Source organism: Hermetia illucens, chromosome 5, assembly GCF_905115235.1.
Source record: "Hermetia illucens chromosome 5, iHerIll2.2.curated.20191125, whole genome shotgun sequence".
Classification (NCBI taxonomy): domain Eukaryota; kingdom Metazoa; phylum Arthropoda; class Insecta; order Diptera; family Stratiomyidae; genus Hermetia; species Hermetia illucens.
The window spans coordinates 75,081,672-75,102,853 of record NC_051853.1 but is presented as its reverse complement, the minus strand read 5'-3'; the positions used below and the strand labels follow the sequence as shown (position 1 = coordinate 75,102,853).

Here is a 21,182-nt window from a genome sequence, read left to right as displayed (position 1 = left end):
CGAGAGTTTGGACTGCACATTAATGAAGGCAAGACGTAGTATATGGTGGCAACGTCAGCATCAAAGAACAAAGAAACAACATCAAATCACACTGGTCAAATCAGAGCAATAAAAATAGGAGACTACAACTTGGAGACCGTTGATAATTTTTCCTATCTATAGTTGAAAATCTCAACCGATAACAGCTACAACGGTAAAAGCAGCGCGCCGATATTGACAGGAATTTTTGACGGAATTTATGAGAGATACCATGACCGTCTGGTAATGGAAGAAGATGATCCAGTCTGGAAAGTCTATATGGGCAATATCTATGATAGAAAAAGTGGGCGTGGCAGACCCTGCCAGAGATGAAGTGATGGCGTAGGCAAGGATGATAGACAACTTTTAGGGATATCGAATTGATGGATCTAGGCGGAAAACTGGGATGTTTGCAGTTGCTTTCTAAGCCAGACCTAGACTGAATACCGGTGGTTGCCACTTGTTTTCCTCTATATGAAGTTAAGTCTGCTTCTCTATTCCGCCGAGTGGAATACCTTAACATTAGCTTTCCAAATGCCGAACATAAGTCCACTTTTTCAACTGTTTTCAGTAGTGCTTTTTCGTTACAAATGAAAAAGGTAGACTATTTCTGGGGTTCCGCGTCATCGTTGGCTATTCTGTTCCTCCGAGAAATCAAGGAATTTTGAGGGTGTAGACATTGAATGAGAGATCCCGTCAATGGAGGTCACCTTAACCTTTAGTGCGCCTCAGCTTAGATTTAGCTATATATTTTAACTGGATAGCATGCCGGGAAATCGCGTCGTTGATTTCATATCCGTAACCCAATCTCCCCTACAATTCAAAGATACCCAATCGTCGCATAACATTTTCAATAGAAGCATATCAAATTGCCTACTATCGAAGAAATTATAAATGAAATCATACCATCTTCGCAGATAATTACATATTCGCGACAATGGTTTGCAGGAAATTGAAATGCATTTTGTAAGTTAACGACAAATTGGTACTTTACCGTCTTCGAATATATTCCATCCAACGGAGCGTTGTTCTTTAGTAGCCGCCGGTCAATTGTCGTGAATTGTTTTCCTTTGTTCCCATAACGAGTTTTTCGCGCGAGAAGATGTTTTTCCGTTGGTTCATAATATCACTATTATTCTTTGGTACCACCGCAGCCCCTAAAACGCCAATAAAGTTACAATCGATGCCGGAATACGTCAAGTTGTTAGAAGAGTTTAAGAAGTTGCAAAGTGTAAAGACAAAGGAAGAAATGAAATCCATTACGACGTTGGGACTTATTTCTGGTGCCTTACAAGTGCAGAAGAGCATGCGTGAAAATCTATCGGATATGGTGAACAAACTGCTGGACGAAATCGATATGGATGATACTAAAAAGTCAATGCCTAAAATCGAGAAAATTGAAAATATGCTTCAGCGCGACGAACGAGCCATTTTAATTTTAGGCCATGCCATGGACTTGGCACGACAAGAAGTGTCCATTGACGAATTTCGTAGTGAGGCCAAAAGGATGATGCGCGAATATAATGCAGGGAAAAGAAAACCCATTCAAAAAAGAACTAATGAAACAGTTCGAGAACGGCTGGAAAAACTGAGAGCAGCATTGGTCTCCCATATGGACATGATGGACCGAATGATAAAAGATAAAAGTCAGGCGACGATTTTTTACCTGGAGGACAAACATGGAATATCGAGATCTGAGAAAGTGGTTGAAATGGAAGAAGCCACTACGGAGAATGCTATTCCAGAGTTTTCCCCGTTGCCAACTTTTTCAGTAGGTTTCCAGGAGAATGATACTTCACTACGGTTAAAGTTGGATGTTAAACAGGAGCCAATAGAGGAAAACATAATTGAAGATGTTCGGCGGCAGGATGTGAGTGTAGAAGATGAGGTATGTTTGATTTTTTGGTTGGTTCTAGGATTGTAGGCATTTTTAACAAGCTGTTGGTGTAGCATCCAACTTACCTCCTACTGTTCGATTGAAAAACTAACGAATTATTTCAAGTTAATGAGTACAACTGGTGTAATAAATTTATTAGAGCTCTCATTACTGAGTAGTAAATAGCCATTGCGGAAGAAAGTTTTGCAATGTTGGAATATAATTCAGGGATGAAGACTCAATAGTATTTTCGTTTCGAGTCCACCGAAATGAAGTTTCGAATAACTCGATCAACTCCCATATCATTTAGGCTATCTTGCATTACTGAGAAAAAAATCAACCTGTTGAGCATTTTGTGTGGGATCATAAGGCAGTGTGTGCTGATGGTGTCACTAAGTATAAATTCTGACCAATACAGCTCAGTACAGAATTTCTCTTGTATCCAATATTCCAATATTAGGATAATGGTATGCCCATTTGTAAAGATACCTTAAATTGTGCAGATTAAGGTCAATGTTCAGTAGCGTATCATGGCTCTTCTGAATGTCTTACAACCCGTCATCCCGTCAACAATTCTGGCCTGTTTTAATGCAGAGCAGAAGCAACTCAGCAACGCTGCCTCACTCGTGTCCTGGGAGGAGCATGAGGAAAAGCGCTTGACATGTGTTGTTTGCTCTTTTATATAAATTCATAGGTACGAAATGAGTATGAATCAAATTAAGGAAGAAAATTACTTAGTTCAGCATGGCTGACGAAAGTTTTCCAGTTTTTTTTGGCTTACCTATTGAGGGATTGATAAAGAAACAGACCAGTTGGAAAGAAATTTGCTTCTACTTTTTTAGTTCAATCGTGTTTGAAAGGTATTCTCCATCTGTCTGTCATGTGCATTTTCCTCAGCAACACACAGTAAATTATATTGTTCTAAGTTGAACTTAAAAGGGTTCCATTATATGTAAAAAGGGATGTACAATGTTTTTTTTTTCACCGAATACAACCATATGAGGTATCATATGAAAGGTTAATTAGGCACATTTTCTTTTTTACCATATGCCCTTAAGGATTTTTCGAACTAGGTGATACGACTCATATTCATCCACAACCATACGGTCACGGTACCGCTCAGAAATTTCATCGTTATATAGGCTACGAAATCGTCAAACCTGTAGTAGGGAGGCAAAAATTCTTCGGAGTATTCTTCTCTGGAACGCGACTAAAAGCTCACATTTTTTTTTTTGCTGAGAGCCCCAGATAGTCATCGTCTTGTGCAGTGAGTGCTTTGAATCTGTGATGAGAAGTTTCGAGCGGAACAGTTTCTGTAAGCTGAAATAGGCTCTGTTGGCTACCAACCACCTTATCGCATCTCAAAAGTGTAGTTGTGCCTTCTCATACCGCCTTCTCGGATTTTTGCTGCATGTTTATGGAGCACTGTCTCCACATATTTGCCTTTTTGGTAAGCGATTGCCTGAAATGGAGCGTCCATCTGGTAATATATGTTACCTTTGTGAGCCGGTTTTGCAACCTTTATGATCCTTATAATGGGAAGAAAGTTACATCGGTCGAAGGCTTTTTTGCGTTTGAGAATAAACATTACTTTTAGTACGTATTCTCACTTGATGTTTTGGGCTATTTATGGACATTTCCATCATTCCAATGAGTTCAAGTGGAACGCTAAATTAAACCACTATTTTGTATTTTTGTCGATACTATATAAATAGGGAGCTTGTGCTTTTCAATTTCAGTCAGTCAGTACTTTTGCGGTACTTGGTTTACTGAGAATATCTGGTTAACTATAGATCGTCTACGATGGTGCAATGGTCGATTTGTTGGAAGATTAATTCCAGATCTGATTATACAGGTTAAAACCCTGCTTACATTATGTATGTTTTTGTTTGCCTTCTAGTCCTCCAATCTTCGTGGATCCCATAGATCTTGACACCTTATAACGCAGCTAAAGTAAAAAGCTCGCTTTTTGATACTAGGATCCTTTCCTCCTCCACGGAAGTTAAAAATCAAATCCTTAAGTATGGACATATGTCAAACGTCAAGTGCTACATCGAGGTAAAATCTAGGAGGAATGACTGATTGAATATTACACTTCTTCTCCTCGGTGACGTTCTTTATGCTACCTTGACTGGAAGACATGGAGACATGGGCTATACCATCTTTCCTTTAATAACGTTAATATTACCTGTTTGATCTTTCATCGAGTCATGGTCTTTGGCTAAATGGCTTTGGACTTGAAAAAAGAGGTAAAAAATTCGAACTGAAGACAAACGCCAATAAAACCGAGTTTCTCATTCTGATGGGTACGATGACCCATCACACCTTCCCATTTGCATTAATTAACAGCACATCGAGGAAGTCGAATAATTTGTGTTTTTGACTGGAAACTATCTCAACACCAACATTAAGTTGAAAACCTCAGTACCTAGGTTCGTCTGTGCTACTATATGGAAACAGTACACAGTTTCTTGCAACCTTCAACCTTTCTTCAATTCATGTCTGCATTGTGCTGCCAGGGTATTCTAATCTAATACGGACTAGATATCTGTGAACATATTGATGAGAATGCTGAAATGGCAAAGTATAGGTCACACATCTAGTTTTAGTTTAGTTTAGTGGGGGGAGCCGTGGCTCCAAGCACTTAGACTTTTGCTAGGCCATTATACTACCCCCGGAAATCGCCTATTTATCGGCCGCAAGCTTTTGCGAATCTGAAAACATTCCCAGAGGCAGAGAATGCGTACACTCGTCGCTGAAGAAAACCTTCACAAGGTATCCTCGTCTGAGGTCTGAGAAGGCCGGACAACGGCATACGAAGTGCAGGGCCGTCTCTTCTTCCTCCTCGCATTGGCTACATATGCCGGGACCACCACTATGATTTTTTAAGGCCCTACTAGCATTTTCATGTCCCACTTCTTGAGGGACAACAATGGTTCCTTCACAAAGATTTTCGCCTGCCAACAGAGGTTCAAATGCAAAAAGTTGATTCTGGCGTGCCAGTTCGTCAGCTTCGAGAGCTCGAGCTAGTTCTATAAAACCATTTTCTGAGAACACCCCTGCGCCCGATTCATTTTCCATGATTGACCTGTCGGTGAAGATTATAAAGTCTGTAATCCCAAAAGATTCGTGGCGATTTATGGACCACTTTTCTCTTTTGGTGATTACGACAAAGTATGTCTTTTCGAAGACGAATCTGGAAACTGTATGATCGGCGGGCTTCAGAGATTCCTGATGTTTGCCCAGAAATTTCCAGATGTACGCATGACCGTATGATTGCTCGCCTTTCCACGCTCCAATAGTAACAAGCCTATATGCGTCGTTTGCTAGTTTCCGTTTCCTCTCCAAATGGATTAGGGGTAAATTTAGAATAGCTTCGAGTTCCACGGTAGTACTACTCATTGCTCCAGTAATAGTTACGCAACCGAACCTCTGAATTCAGTCTCGGCCATCGGACGATGTGCGCACACATCAAAATGGGTTTTATTATGGATATATGCAACCAATGAATCCGTTTTGACGAATGTCCCAAGGTGTTACCTATCGCAGTCTTACAGCATCAGAGCAATATGCAGGATCTTTAGTATTGTTGCTGGATATAGGGCTTCGTCGCTAACTTGGAGTCGATATGTACTCCTAAATATTTAACTGTTTGTACTAGCTGGCTTTCCGCCCTTGCTAGCTAAGGTGGGTAGCGTGTAGCTGCTCCACTTGACGTTCCTAGTGAACATAACTAGTCCAGTCTTCCTAGCGTTCACCATGAGTACATTCTGGAGGCAACAACTGTGGATTACATGCAGTGTTGCATTCATGCGGGCACATATTGTGCCTGCAAACTTGCCGGTAATTATTACGGTTAGATCTTCCGCAAATGCTTGTGCGAAGAGAGAGAACCCCTTCCTGTGGGCAACCCCTAGGACACCCTGCCTCAATAAACTTCTGTCGAACCAATATGTGAATCTTTCTCCACTCTAGCATGTGTAGGATCCAACTGATTAACAGCGGATCGATTCTATTTATTCTCGCTGCGTTGCAAATCGCCGCGAATGAGGCATAATTGAAGGCGCCTTTGATGTCCATAAATGCGCCTAAGGCGTATTCCTTATCGGAAATTTGCCGTCTGAATTTTTACCGTTAGTTTTTGGAGTGCTATCTCCGTAGATTTGCCTTTCTGGTAGGCATGTTGCCTACAGTGAACTTAGGGATATATGTATCCCTTATGAACTGATCAACTAGTCTTTGCAGTCCTTTTAGCAAAAAGGAAGTTAGACTCAACGATCGTTAGTTTTTAACGTCTATGTAGGTGGGTTTGGAAATAAATATAACCTTCACATCACGCCAGCTGGTTGGAATATAAACGTGTGCCAGCTGCTGTATCCATTCCCTCTATTACTAGAGCAGGAATAATGCCATCCGGACCTGCAGACTTGTATCTATGGAACGAGTTAAATGTCCAATTCACTCGCTACTTTGCATCATCATCAACGCCGCAAGAACCGGTATCCGGTCTAGGCCTGCCTTAATAAGGAATTCCAGACATCCCGGTTTTGCGTCGAGGTCCACCAATTCGATATCCCTAAAAGCTGTCTGGTGTCCTGACCTACGCCATCGCTCCATCTTAGGCAGCGTCTGCCTCGTATTCTTTTTCTACCATCGATATTGCCCTTATAGACTTTCCGGGGTGGATCATCCTCATCCATACGGATTAAGTGACCCGCCCACCGTTACCAATTGAGCCGGATTTTATCCACAACCTGACGGTCATGGTATCGTTTATACATTTCGTCGTTATGTAGGCTACGGAATCGTCCATCCTCATGTTTGGGGCCAAAAATTCTTCGGAGGATTCTTCTCTCGAACGCAGCCAAGAGTTCGCAATTTTTCTTGCCACCCAAGTCTCCGAGGAATACATAAGGTAAGATCATAGTCTTGTCCAGAAAGACCTTTGACGCTGTGGTGAGACGTTTCGTGCGGAAAAGTTTTTGTAAGTTGAAATAGGCTCTGTTGGCTGCCAACAACCGTGCGTGGATGTCATCATCGTAGCTGTTATCGGTTGTGATTTTCGACCCTAGATAGGAGAAATTATCAACGGTCTCAAAGTTGTATTCTCCTATCTTTATTCTTCCCGTTTGACTTTGCATGCCAGAGTCTAATCTTCCGGGTGACGACTGTATATGTCTGCCGGCCCCAAGATGGGTTTTTGGATGCTGCCTAGAAAGTACAATTTAAGCAAATGGTTCGATGTTTCTTCATCGCTTTCTGTGTCCCTTCCGCTCTGTAAACGTAGATAACCCAACTGCTGAATATGCTATGCTTTTTTAGCTTTGAGGTTGCCTCAAGAGAGCTGGTCTCTTCGCAAAAGCGTCCCCATGATGATCGTTTGGCCGACCTTATGCTTTTCTCTAGAGTCTCTTGAGCCTCTTTGTCCTGAATCCAGGAAGTGGCGGAATCAGACTTTAGAGCTCGGTCGTTCTCCCTTGTCGCTCTTGTCGTTCTCCTCGAGTGTCGCCATGGTGTTTACCCATCGTTGGCATCATGAGTGGACAGCTCTCTTTGAAAGCTTCTCTCATGCTAATAGTGATCATCTGCCGTCCAATCTGTTTTACATGGATTGCGAAATGGAGTAGGTGAAGTTGGATCCACGCCCATTACGAAATCAATCCGCCTGTGATCTGAGAGTGTAATATCGTTTGAGCCGCAATGTCAGGGGATGCCAACGTGATATCGATGACCTCTTGCCTGACCACGTTGAAGGAAGTGGGTTCATTACCCAAATTGAGGATCTGAAATTCGGTTCTTACCAGATACTCCAGTAGTCTCGATCCTCCCGCGTTGATATTGGTACTTCCCCAGCATATATTGTGGGCGTTAACATTACATCCTGCTATTATTCCCATGCCTTTAAGTTTGGCATATTGGTTAGTTCTGAAGAATGTTCCACTGGGAACTTCGTCTACGTCATAAGGGAAATAAGCAGAGCGCTATAGGATCTGCTAATCTCACTGTTCGCTTTTTATGGTCGATTTGATCGTTGTGTCGCCATCACATAGGTCGTTAACCAAGATAGCTTGGAGGTCTTTTGAAACCACCATACAGGAGCGAAGTCTAACACTTCCATTGGCATACAATAAGTCAGCATGTCGGAAGTTTAACCTCCTAATTTCCCCACCAACAACCCATGGTTCTTGTATGAGGTAGGTACATGTCTTGCAGCTACTGATCAAATTGATAAGTGCAGTCGCTGTTTCATAATGCTGCAAATTTATCTGAGAGATATTGCACCTCATTTACGGTTCTGATGAAGATGTCCCAGAACCTTCTAAATATTCGGTTCAGGAACGCCGATAGTGAGAAAAGTTCCCGGCCTATCGGCTCTTTTCCCTGCATTGCCACTTAGTGGAGGTGTTGAGGTCATTCTGGACTCCAAGTTATCCCAGGGTCTCAGCACCATTACGCTCCGGAAGCCAGAGAAAACAATTTATAAACGTTGGTAACTCGGAAACCCTCTAAAGTGTCAGTTGCGCACACTCCCACACATCCTTGAAGGACGAGAAGCACTGTCTAAGCCACTCGTTCGTGTTTTCGTCGGCAAAGTTCATCCGTATATTTTTACGGTATACACCTACCGACTCAATGCGTAGTGTAATCCCTTGCAAGGATGCAGTCCTTACAGCTAGGAGGAGTTTTCTCCTAAGCTGCTCACACTGCTCTGTATCATAATCGGAAGGATTGGGGTCATCATATAAGATCCATCCATCGGCTTCGATAGCCTTGGCTGCAAATGAAGGCTTAGCTGTTGCCGGCCGAGCCTTCTTTATAGTCATTTGAGTCGAAGAGTTTCGATCGTCAGAAGACCGCTGCTGCTTTGGTTTGCCCTTAGCCACAGATGCCCCAAACGATCCTTTCCCTTCAATATTGACACAATCCGGGGGTTGTGCTTTGCCCGAAGACGATCTGTCCGGAGGCAATTTATCTGGAAGCGATTCGCCCGGAGGTGGTTCACTCGAAGGCTTTTTGCCCGGAGGCATTGTTTTGCCCGAAGGCTGTTTGCTGCCCGAAACCAGATGCAGACCCGTAGATAAAACTTTCGCCTCCCTCAGCAGGTGGAGCCGATTGGAGCCCGAGATCAAGAATGTTGACAGATCACAGACAGGTCACACATCTAAAAAGCGCGACAACTTCATTGCAGAGTATGCCATGCAAAGGATGCCACTATTTCAGGATATCCTGTGTAGCGTAGAACAATGGAAGAGAATCCAAACCTCTCGGAAAATCGTGGTGTCAGATGTGAGGTTCCTAATCGCTAAAATGTCATTAATGAATCCAATCTTATCTTTCCGCGCTGCTTAGTGATTATTATTATTTACTAATCATACCTCCGAGAATACTTCGAGCAGATTTCAACTGAAGAATTTGCTCATCCTCCACTTCCACAATCATTGCCGACATTTGGAGCAGTTCCACCAGTCAGCGCAACTGAAGTCGAGGAGGCAATAAAACAAATGAAATCGGGGAAAGCAACAGTGTCGTCAGGTCCTGTTGCATCTGAGCTCTGGAAAGCGAAGAGCTGGGACCCAACACTGTGGCTCAGTGAATTCTTTAACCGGGTTATTCAGGAAGGAAGAACACCATCTGACTTGCAAGAAAGTACCATTGTTCCAATATGGAAAAAGAAAGGTAGCCCGGCAGAATGTTCAAATTACCGTCCGATCCGGTTACTTTCCCATACCATGAAGATTTTTGAACGCATTCTTGACAACCGTATTCGCGAAATCGTTGAAATAACCGTGAATCAAGCCGGATTTGTCAAGAAGTGCGGAACTACTGACGCAATACACGCTGCGCGGTTACTCATGGAGAAACACCGTGAGAAGCATCGCCCTCTTTACATTGCCTTTCTGGATCTAGAGAAAGCATTTGACCGTGTACCACACGAACTCATCTGGTATGCTTTACGACAACACTTGGTGCCAGAAGAACTCGTGCGCTGGGTTCAATTGCTCTACCACGATCCGAAAAGTAAAGTTCGAAGTATGGCGGGTGTATCAAAACCGCTTCGTGTCTCTGTTGGAGTTCATCAAGGAAGTGCCCACTCACCACTCCTCTTTGTTCTTCTTATGAACACCGTCACACGGAATATCCAACGTCCAGCGTCCTACACACTGCTTTATGCAGATAATGTTTTCCTAGCATCTGATAGCAAAAATGATCTCGAGCAACTTGTTCAAAAATGGAATGATCGCCTCATGCAACACGGTCTCAGATTGAATTTAAACAAAATTGAATTTTTGACGACCGTTCCCCATGAAACAGGCACAATCACTGTCACCGGCAGTGATCTGCCCAGAACTGAGCGATTTACATAAATACCTCGGGTCAACGCTATCAGCCAATGGAGAGCTGCGTTATGAAATTGCTTCACGCATTAACGCAACCTGGATGAAGTGACGTTCCACAACTGGTGTCCTTTGTGATCGACGTATCAACGAACGTCTCAAATCTAAAATTTGCCGCAATGTCGTCCGTCCAATCGCTCTCTATTGTTCTGAGTGTTGGCCGACCATAAAAGACAATGAACGGCGTCTCGCGGTAATGGAGACGAAGATGCTACGTTGGACTAGTGGCGCCACCCGTTTAGATCACATCCGAAATGAGGATATCCGCGATCGTTATGGGGTTGCACCGATCGTGGAAAAGTTGCGAGAGAGGCGTCTTCGATGGTATGGTCACGCAATTCGTGCAAACGAGAATTCACTTGCAAAATTGGTCTGAACATCGAAGTCGATGGTAAACGACCAAAAGGCAGACCTAAGCAACGGTGGCTTGATACGCTGGATGGGGATTTGAAAGCCTCGAGATTGCACCCAGATCAAGCATTCGATAGAGCCAAATGGCGAAGCCGATCACGACGAGCCGACCCCGCTTGTGAACGGGACAAAGGCTGAAGAAAAAGAAGACTAATCATACCTCCGTTGCTGATTACAATGAAATACCCGAAGAGCCGGCTTGTTGCTAGTGGCCACCTACAAAAAATAATTTCACAGGCTATTATTATTATTATTCTGTTAAGGGAAAGTCGCACCGCGTCCTTGAAGAACTATTGTGCCCCTTTTACTGGTTATAGTGTACCTGTTGATCATAGTATCTCAAGCAGGCCTTTAACCGTTAGGAACTTTAGTATGTTCCCCACTTCCAGAAGTTTCAGCTTTGCATCTGGTATTAAGTGTTCTCCCAGATGTATTGACCTACTTTGCACAAGTGCCGGACACTGTCCCAGGACGTGCATAGAGGTTTCGTCCTCCTTCTCACAGATCCTGCAGGCAGTGTCCGTAGATATCCCTAGCTTCCCTAGGTGGTAGTTCAGCCGACAATGACCAGTGAGAATTCCCACTATGATTCGGAGGTTCTTTTTGGTGAGGTTTAAGCAATTCTTTGTGCGCATGGGTTCGTATCCCCCAATAAGCACCCTGGACTGCTCCATCCCTGGTAGGCCCGCCCAATATAGTTCCCTCAATCGTTTCTCTTCGTTTCTTAGATTCATAGCCATGAAACCGTTTCCGATTCCACAGAAGGGTCGTAGCCACGCTCTCCCAGTTTGCCTTGTTACTCCAACGTGTTTCAAACTTCTTATCGAAGTGAAAACTCGTTGTCATGTTGTCCCTCGGTATCAGTAATTCGTGATACCGCCTAGAAAGGATATCAATCTTCCTTCGATTTAGGCAGCTCCCCGCCTCACTCATACTACCGGCTATCCTGAATATTGATCTCCTTGCCTGCATCTGTATGTGCAGATGGAGAGGGGTTAATCCCAGAAGGACCTCCAGGGATGCCGTTGGGCATGTCCTCATTGCCCCACTGATACACACGCAAGCCAGCCTTTGGAGCTTATGTAATTCCCTGGCTTGTGTGCTGAGTTGGGTTCTTTCTGCCCAGATTACCGCTCCATAGGTAATCATTGGTCTTACTATTGCAGTATATATCCAAAGTAGCATCTTCGGGCTGCAACCCCATTTTTTTCCTGCTATGAATCTGCAAGTCATCAGAGCGCTCGTGGCTTTTCGACAAGTGTTTCCGACATGTGTCTTCCAGAGTAATTTTTGGTCTAGCGTGATTCCCAAATATTTGACCTCTGTTTCTCGTTTCACCTCCATATCATGTGAATGGTACTATGGTGGTTTTGGTTGGGTTGATCCGCAGTCCCACCTTCCTGCACCAGGCACTAGTAACCCTTAATCCAGTTTGGATTCTATCACATAGGGTATCTTCATATTTGCCCCTACAGATTAGAACAATGTCGTCCGCGTAGCCCTGAACAGTATTAGTTAACACGTCCAGGAGTTCATCCACTACCATACTCCACATCAGCGGCGATAGTACTCCACCCTGTGGACAGCCTTGAGTGGTGTTCATGATAATAGAATTTGTACCTGTTTGTACCTCTATTTGTCTGCTTTCTAGCACTTTGCCTATCCAGAGTGCCAGGGTGTTTTCCACTCCTTTGCGGCTCAGGGCATCCTGTATCTCTGTGTGCGATGTATTGTCGAATGCTCCTTCAATATTCAAAAACGCGCACAGTGAAATTTCTTTTGTTTCTATGGCGTCCCGTAGTACCTCTGTCAGCTGATACAGAGCAGTTTCAGTTGACCTTCCTGCCCGGTAGGCGTGTTGACAGTGATGTAAGGGATTACGCTTTAGAATGTTAGTTCTAATATAGTTGTCTATGACCTTCTCCACCGTTTTGAGTACGAACGATGTTAGGCAGATTGGTCTGAAAGATTTAGGGTGAAAAGGATCCTTTTTACCCGCCCTCGGAATAAAGACCACTTTTGCCTGTCTCCATGCCCTTGGTATGTAACCCAGTGTTATGCTCCCCCTTGCCACCCTCAGAAGAGACTCTAAGATAATTCCTAGGCCTCTCTGGATAAGTGCTGGGAAAATGCCATCTGCTCCGGGAGATTTCATTGGTTGAAAGGTTCCCACTGCCCATCTTAGCCTAGCTTCTGAGCATACCTCTTTTGCTAGTTTCCAGCTCTCTTTCCTTCCCCTTTTATTCGTTGTTGGGGTGTCAGGCAGATTATTGTCGCCTGCCGCCGAGGGGTAGGACCCCGGGAAATGAGTTCTGAGAAGTAGGTGTACCCTGTCCTCCTCATTCTCGGTGAATGTCCCATCTTCCTTTTTCAAGCAGACAGAGGATATTCCCCCGTCTTTGGCTACAGCCTTGTGATCTGTTCAATCCCTTCACAGAATTCCCTAAAGCTGTTCCGTTTCGCTTCCCTGATCGCGTTGCTATACGCAGTGAGTGCATTTTTATAACTCCGCCAGTCGCCGGTTCGTTTTGCCCGGTTAAAGAGTTTTCGTACCTCCGTGCTCATTCTGGCTAAGTTCCTGTTCCACCATGGTACATCCCTTGATGACTTGACTGTCTTGGCCGGACAGCTGGCCTCATATGCGTCAATGACGATTGTGTTGAGGTCTTCCACCACCGTTTCTAATTCCAATTCGCTCCTGATGTCACCGCCCCCTTGAAGGTGTGCAATGTTGTTGCTCAGGTGCATGGTGTAGGATCCGTTCTCTTGGGATTCCTTATTATTCTTTTTATTTCGGAGTTACCCTCAATGTCGAATCTGACTATCCTGTGATCAGACATTGAGGGTTCATCCGACACCCTCCAATTCCTGACCATCCCGTTCATTAGGGTATTTCCTAGAGTTATATCTAGTACCTATTGTCTGGTGCTGGTCACAAATGTTGGAGTGTTCCCTAAGTTGTATATTTCTAACTTATTACTAAGAATAAATTCGAGAAGGTACTCACCTCTACGATTAGTGTCACTGCTTCCCCACACTTCGTGGTGGGCTTTGGCATCGCAGCCGATAAGAAGTGGTAACGCTCTCTCCTCGCAATACTCCGTCAGCTTTGCGACTTCTTCCGGTGGAGCCCGGCTCTCGTCTCCTGGGAAGTATCCTGATGCTACAACTACCTCTCGAGTGCTCCTCCCGGCTTCCAATGAGACTTGGATAGCCACAAGGTCCTCGGTTAAGAACTCTGAAAGACATATGTATTTTAAATTACGTTTGAGAATTATGCAAGCTCTTGGTTTTTCACAAGAGGGGTCCCAAATTACCTGCATGTCTCCTCCTTGCAGACCGCGAATCTGCCCCCGGTACACCCAGGGCTCCTGAGCCAGCACTATTCCAATGTTCTCCTTGGAATTTGCCCTTGCAATCACTGCAGATGCAGCTCTCGCATCGTGGAGGTTTATCTGGGCTATCCTAGTGCTGGCCATTGGCTCCGTTATTGTTTGGAGCTCTTCTCCACTGTCGGAGTGTCACCCTCCTCCTCCGACATGGCGCTTTCCTGCGCGTCGCTGTCCACCCCGAGCCCAAGGAGTCCTAGGTCTAGGACGTCCAGCTTCTGCTCTTCACTGGGCAGCAGGTCTATTTCCCTGGTTGATCCAGTTCTTTCCGCCTCTATGGCTTCCGCGACTTCTTCAGGGACCTCGGTAAGTTTTCCACCCGATGCCTTCTCCGAGGTCTCTTTCCTTGGCTTTTCCTTATGCACATGCACGGGTATGTTGCCAAATCGGTAGTTGATATGACAACTCCGACGTTTAATTGCCTCTAGGGATCGGTCATCTACCCCGATCATGAGGAGTTTACCCTTTCCCTTCACCTTGCTTCTGAAGACTCTCCATAGTCGAGTATGGAGTATGGAGAGTATGGTCGAAAGCGTATCCCGGTGAACACCAGTTTCGTCGTCCAACCCTTGATCATCTGCTTGACGACAAGTTCCTCAATGATTTCCTGTTCCTCCCGAGTGAGTATTTGCTCGGGAAACCTTTTTGGCAGTATGGCCAGTCGAATGCCCTTGACCGCACTAGCATAGCTAATGCCGGGCTTCCTGGGTCCTGCCTTCACTCCTGACCTGCCCGGGTTTTCTCCTCCCGTGGGTTCAGGTCTGGGTTTTTTGGGAGCATTCCCTTCATGCGGGCTGATCTCTGCTGCTCCCCGCTTTCTCGGCTCCGGTAGAGATGGCTTAGGTCTGTCCTGAGCCTTCTTAAGGGCCTCTTCTCGTTTCAGGCCTTCCTTCAGATAGCGCAGGTACCATTTAACCCCGGCGCCACTGAGACCTGTCTCCTTCCTGACGTCTGTTATATTTATCTCAGACGTGCTTTTGCTGGTCCTTGCTCTTTGAGCAGTGGTGTTCGTTGGCTGTAGTCCACGCAGTATACCAATGCTTACCTTGGAGAGATCAGGAATGTTGACAGATCACAGACAGGCCACACATCTAAAAAGGGCGACAACTTCATTGCAGAGTATGCTATGCAAAGGATGCCACTATTTCAGGATATCCTGTGTAGCGTAGAACAATGGAAGAGAATCCAAACCTCTCGGAAAATCGTGGTGTCAGATGTGAAGTTCCTAATCGCTAAAATGTCATCAATGAATCCAATCTTATCTTTCCGCGCTGCTTAGTGATTATTATTATTTACCAATCATACCTCCGTTGCTGATTATAATGAAATACCCGAAGAGCCGGCTTGTTGGTAGTGGCCACCTACAAAAAATAATTTCACAGGCTATATATAAACCTGAAATCCTATTGACCATAATGTTACAGAATCAGAAAGTAAATAAATACTTTTTGTAAGTTAATAAGAGAAAAGTTGGAACATTCTATTAGTAAGTTTAATGGAACAGATATTGGAATGGGTCATATTTCGAGGCCTAGATTTCATATAAGCGCCCTGATTGATAATACGATTTTATGTGTGCACATTTTCTTTTATCTACTGGCGTAATTTACGTCAAAAATAATATCAATTTCGCAAAGTACAAATCGAGACCATTCGTTTGACACATCCTTCCTCTTGTATTTACGGGAAGCCCTCCTTCAAACTCCAGGTAAATTGATGTCACTCGCGTGGGATGCGTGGGATTTTATAGTTCCCATATGTCCATTCAATTTCGATTGGATCGATGTAACTGTTCTGGAGAAAAGTGCATGTGACAGACAGCAGCCAATGAATCAATTTTCATAAGGTTTTGTTTTACACAAAGCCGTAAATACTACGGACTAGGCAGCCCCAATAAGAAACTCAGTCCCAGTTCTTTAGTTCTGGACGCTGAGTCTTCGATCAAATCCGAAGTAGAATGAAGAGAGATGTGAGAAAACGATAGGGATATCTTCTTCTTTTTCTTCAGCCTTTGCCCCATTCACAAGCGGGGTCGGCTCGTCGTGATCGGTTTGGCCATTTGGCTCTATCGAATGCCTGATCTAGGTGCATTCTCAAGGCTTTTAAATCCTCTTCCTTTTAAAGCGTATCAAGCCACCGTTGTTTCGGCCTGCTTTTTGGTCGTTTACCATCGACTTCAATGTCCAAACCAATCTTGGCAAGTGAATGTTAGCACGAATTGCGTGACCATACCATCCAAGACGCCTCTCTTGCAACCCCATAACGATCGCGGATATTCTCATTTCGGATGTGATCAAAACGTATCACGCCACTAGTTCAACGCAGCATCTTCGTCTCCATTGCCACAAGACGCCGTTCATTGTCTTTTATAGTTGGCCAACACTCAGAAGCATAGAGGGCGACAGGACGGATGACATTGCGGTAAATTTTCGATTTGAGACATTCATTGATACGTCGATCACAAAGACCACCAGTTGTGGAACGCCACTTCATTCAGGTTGCGTTAATGCGTGAAGCAATTTCATTACGCAGTCCTCCATTGGATGATAGCGTTGATTCGAGGTATTTAAATCGCTCAGTTCTGGAAAGCGATAGGGACATATCAGTAATCATCGTCATTCTGTAAATGGCGAAGTGAGAAATATGTGATAAAGACTAAACAAGTCGGGAAACCGGAAGCTAAACGCTTCAGGTATGAAAGGTTTTCTGTATTTCTTTTATTAAGAGATTTGAGTGTGTATTTGTCTCATTAGCATGTAGCACGTAAAATATGCATATATTATGAAAATATCCAATTTCAAGTGATATTGACATTCATAGTCATGAATTTGCAGAGAAGTGACAGTTTTGACCTAGTATAACTTTGTTAGTAATAGTTCGATTTTCACATAACCCGGCAGGATCATGCTCCATGCTATAGCCTATATTATATAATCATTTTCGTGATTCTAGGGTGAACTTAAGGGAGGTTTTGCTGTCCATTACTAAAAATTATAGTAATGTACTATTATTAACTCTATTTGAACAGGTATCGGTATGGAGGGTATTTCGGAGCCTAGACACCATATAGTGGCAGCCCCCTGATTTTTTTCAAATGTTTCGGTTGGGTAGTTTCTGAGAGGGGGTTCGTTAAAAGAATGATCATTTTCAACCCCCCGTACTCCTCACCTTTCTAACAAATGACAAAACTAAGATCGGCTTCAAAAAGTACTTATCGAGACCTTTCATTTGATACCCCACATGACTATATGTGATGAAAAAAAAATTTACACCCCTCTTTTGCATGTATGGGGACCCCCCCCCCCCCCCTTAAATTCGACGTAAAAGGATGTAACTCACTATATGCGTGAGCGCTCACAGTTCCCACATTTCTACCAAATTTGGTGTCAATCGCTAAAACCGTCTCCGAGAAAAGTGCTTGTGACGGACAGACAGACAGTCAGACAGACAGCAAACCGATTTTAATATTTTTTAAATAAAGGTCTATTACCGTAGAATAGAGACATGATATTTGTGATGGTAACATATGAGCAAGATCTTGCTTAATTTTATAATATTTAAGAAAGCTGTTATTATTACGGTTATTTATAGTTATTTACTGAGGCATGAATAAGCCAACTTTTGAATTATATTGTTGTATTAAAGCCTGAAGATACAATACTTTAGTAGAAACGGCAGAGTAGGAATAGGAATTTTCGAAAGTTTTGGGCATACCTACTTTTTTTCGAATCTCACCAAAACAAGTAAGTTGGAACTCTGAATAAACATCTTTTTTTTTCGTTTCCACAACAAGCCTCGTTTTCCGCCAAATGGAGCGCCACCGCCTTCTTTTCCGCGAAATGGCCCACCTCTACCACCTTTGCCGCGAGATGGCCCACCCCTACCACCTTTGCCGCGAGATGGCCCACCTCTACCACCTTTTCCAAGAGATGGTCCACCGCCTCCAGACGAAAGAAACGGTCCGCCACGGGATGGACCACCTCCTCCATTTCCACCCCCACCAGAAATTGACATAACGATTGGATCTTCAGAAGAAGCCGGCCCACCTCCACCTGGAGGACCAATAGTTGGTTTGATTGCGAGCCTGAGTGGAGTAAGGTTCTTAAAAAATGTTAATCATTAAATTTTAATAAATTGAAACACGTAGGGCGATGAAGGATCAGACGTTGGAGCTCTGGTAGGAGCACTCACAGGGGTTGTTATGAACTTATTCGGGGTAAATGATTATGCAATTTTCTGCTAAATTCATTTATATAAGGTTCAAGTTTTTAGCCAGGAGGATTGGATGTACCAGGGCTGTTGAGTGGAGGAACTGCTTTATTAGCTGGATTATTATCGGTAAGTTTCGATATTGAAAAAAATTATGCAATTCCAAAGGTACTTTTTATTCGCAGGGAGACCGAAATTTTGGAACTGTTTTAGGCGAATATGTCGGTTTAACCGTTGATGGATTTTCAGGAGGAGGCGGTGCTGTAAGTTACATTTTAGTCAGTATTAACATTTCGAAACTAAAAACATTTTCCTTTACAGATTAATAATGGACGATTTTTTGGAAACTTTCTTGGAACCTTGATTGCAGAATTAAGTGCCGTAAGTTGAAAATAAATATTCATCTTAGATGGATATGAAAGCAAGTTTGGTCAGAGAAGCTCGAGAAGGTCGATCACGGTTGCAATAGTCAACGGAAAAAACTTAAATTGCAAATTGTCTTACCTAACCGTCTAGCCGTTAATTAGAGAATATATTGGTTAACTAAATATCAAAAGTAAATCAGTTTTTTTGTGGGATTTACTTGTGAATCACATGTTTGGTTTACTATAGCTACCAGCTACCTTTTGGTAGAAAGTAATACTACAAACGACTAATGAAATTATCCTTCAGAGTGTTGCTATCAAGCCAACAAACCAACTTAACGTTTTTGATATCTATTCTGGTGTAGGTACTAAATTTAGTAGTAGATTTAACTTTCCTTTTATTTGTTTATCCCAATAGGATCCTGAGGACGACGACTTGCCTCCAAAACCATCAATATTTATTGATAATTTCTTGAGTAGTTTTCAAGCTGCTAAAAGTAAAATGACCGATTCATCAGATGCAACCTCTTCTCAGGGGCTGTCGAACTCATTTAGCTTTATAACCCATATTGTGAGGGCAATTGTCGGTGGGGTAACAAGTTTCATATTGAATGCATCATTGGGTTCGTCAGGAGGATCAAGTGCGCAGGTTTTGGATGGATCGTCTGCGCCAGCATCACCAAAGAACGGCAAATGGGGATAAAGTTTTATGCTAGTGCTGATAAGAAGAAAATTGTGTTCTGTTAATAGACATGGTGGATACGTGACTTGGCTAGATTTGTAGAAATTATCTGATATCCACATAATATGTTTGTGCCTGCCTAGTATCGTACTTTCAGATGTTAGACCCTAGTCGTAAGATAAGATTACTAAGAAACTATATTTTTTATTTTATTGAAATACACATTAATTCGTACTTAACATTTTTTTCGTGAATAAAGGATTAATATATCATCGTTGAATATGAATCCACCTGGGCACAAATTATACCTGAGATGTTTTTGAACAGTTCCAGAAAAACTGAAAGAGTTTTTGGGAATTATTTCATTCTTCATTGAAATTCACAGGATGGTTACTTGGACTCGATTTCAAAGCGTAATTTAAGCACTGGTACTGTACTCCTTTGGTTTCCCCTCTTCAAGTGCCAAGATAAAATCCAAAGTAGGGTGTCAAAAAAAAAACGAAGTGAGAAGCAGCGGAAACCCAACTCCGATTTGGATGAGCTAAATGTAGTCCGGTAGCTAAGGGAAAAGCTAGTATGCTATATTATCTCAAAGCTGAAAAAGAAAATAACATTGTTGTAATGGACAAAACAGAATGCGATAAGGCTGCAACCAAAAAAATAAACAAAAGAGGCTTTTTGAATTACATAAGGACCCACTGCCCGATACAATCAAACGCGTAGTGCGGGCTCTTAAGAAAACGAATAATATTTTCAAGGATATAAATAAGCTAGGGATGCCAAACACATTGCTACCAACGATCAGATGTCAACCTAAGATACATAAGGAAGGTACCGAAATGAGGGAAATAATCGCGGACTTAAACTCCCCAACATATAATATTGCAAAATGGCTAATCCGGGAATTTGTCAAGGTAGGAGATGTGTAGAGCAAACATGCCATAAGGAATACATCGGGATTAATAAAAAAAACTTTCAGAACATTCAGAAACCCAGAAGCATCTAGGAAAATGTAGCAAAACCACATACACACTAGCGATGGGGAGCCATGTGTGTGGTGAGGGAGAAGCTATAGCTTCTAAGCACTTAGGCCGTGTTGGCCTATTGTATTCACCACTCCCGTCTACTCCGGATTCGTTAATGTATCACAGGATTTTCGTTAGTGGATGGAGAACATCAGCGCCAAAGGCCTGATGCCTGATGCGTCCATAGGCGGGGCATTCACATAGGAAATGTTCTGCGCATTCCACTTCGTCATTACAGGAAGGACACGTATCATCTTGAATTATTTCTATTCTGAACATATGCCCAGCTAGTGAATCATTAATTATTATGCCCACAATACTCCTGTAAGTCCGCCTGCTTTTCGACAGGATAAACTTTGCCGTTCGCATGTCCGGTTATGGCAGGAAATGTTTGGTGTGTCGAGCAGCATTTAGGATCTGCCACTTGTCATTGTGGAAAGCTTGTTCCCAGTTTGTGAAAACAGCTTTAGCCAATGTTAATGGTACTTCAGTAGTTGGTTCTGGTTCCGGCATGGGGGAGGTTGACCCCTCTTTTACTAAAGTATCCGAGATATCATTTCCCTCTACGCCATAGTGACCAGGTACTCAGAGTATTTCCACCGTATTGAATCTATAGGTAGAGTTCAAACGGTTTCTGCATTCCTGAATGATTTTTGAGGTGATCTCTGCAGATTGCGATGCGCCTGTCCTCCAACCGCTCGTCAATCACCCAGTTTGCCACCCTTAGAATCACATAAACTTCGGCTTGAAAAAACCGTTGCTTATTGTCCCAAAGGAAAATTCCACTTCTCGTTTTTATTCGAGAGGTAGA

At 43.3% G+C, this 21,182-nt stretch overlaps 1 protein-coding gene across 1 annotated transcript; it reads left to right on the top strand.

Moving 5' to 3' along the window:
* Window positions 1–1,054: 1,054 nt before the first annotated feature.
* Window positions 1,055–19,599, top strand: LOC119657430 (actin cytoskeleton-regulatory complex protein PAN1). Its single transcript, XM_038064332.1, has 7 exons — window positions 1,055–1,906; window positions 17,884–18,183; window positions 18,238–18,306; window positions 18,363–18,428; window positions 18,485–18,562; window positions 18,621–18,680; window positions 19,083–19,599. The coding sequence occupies exons 1-7, from the start codon at window positions 1,121–1,123 to the stop codon at window positions 19,365–19,367; spliced, it is 1,644 nt and encodes a 547-aa protein (XP_037920260.1). The 5' UTR covers window positions 1,055–1,120; the 3' UTR covers window positions 19,368–19,599.
* The last annotated feature ends 1,583 nt before the right edge of the window (window positions 19,600–21,182 follow it).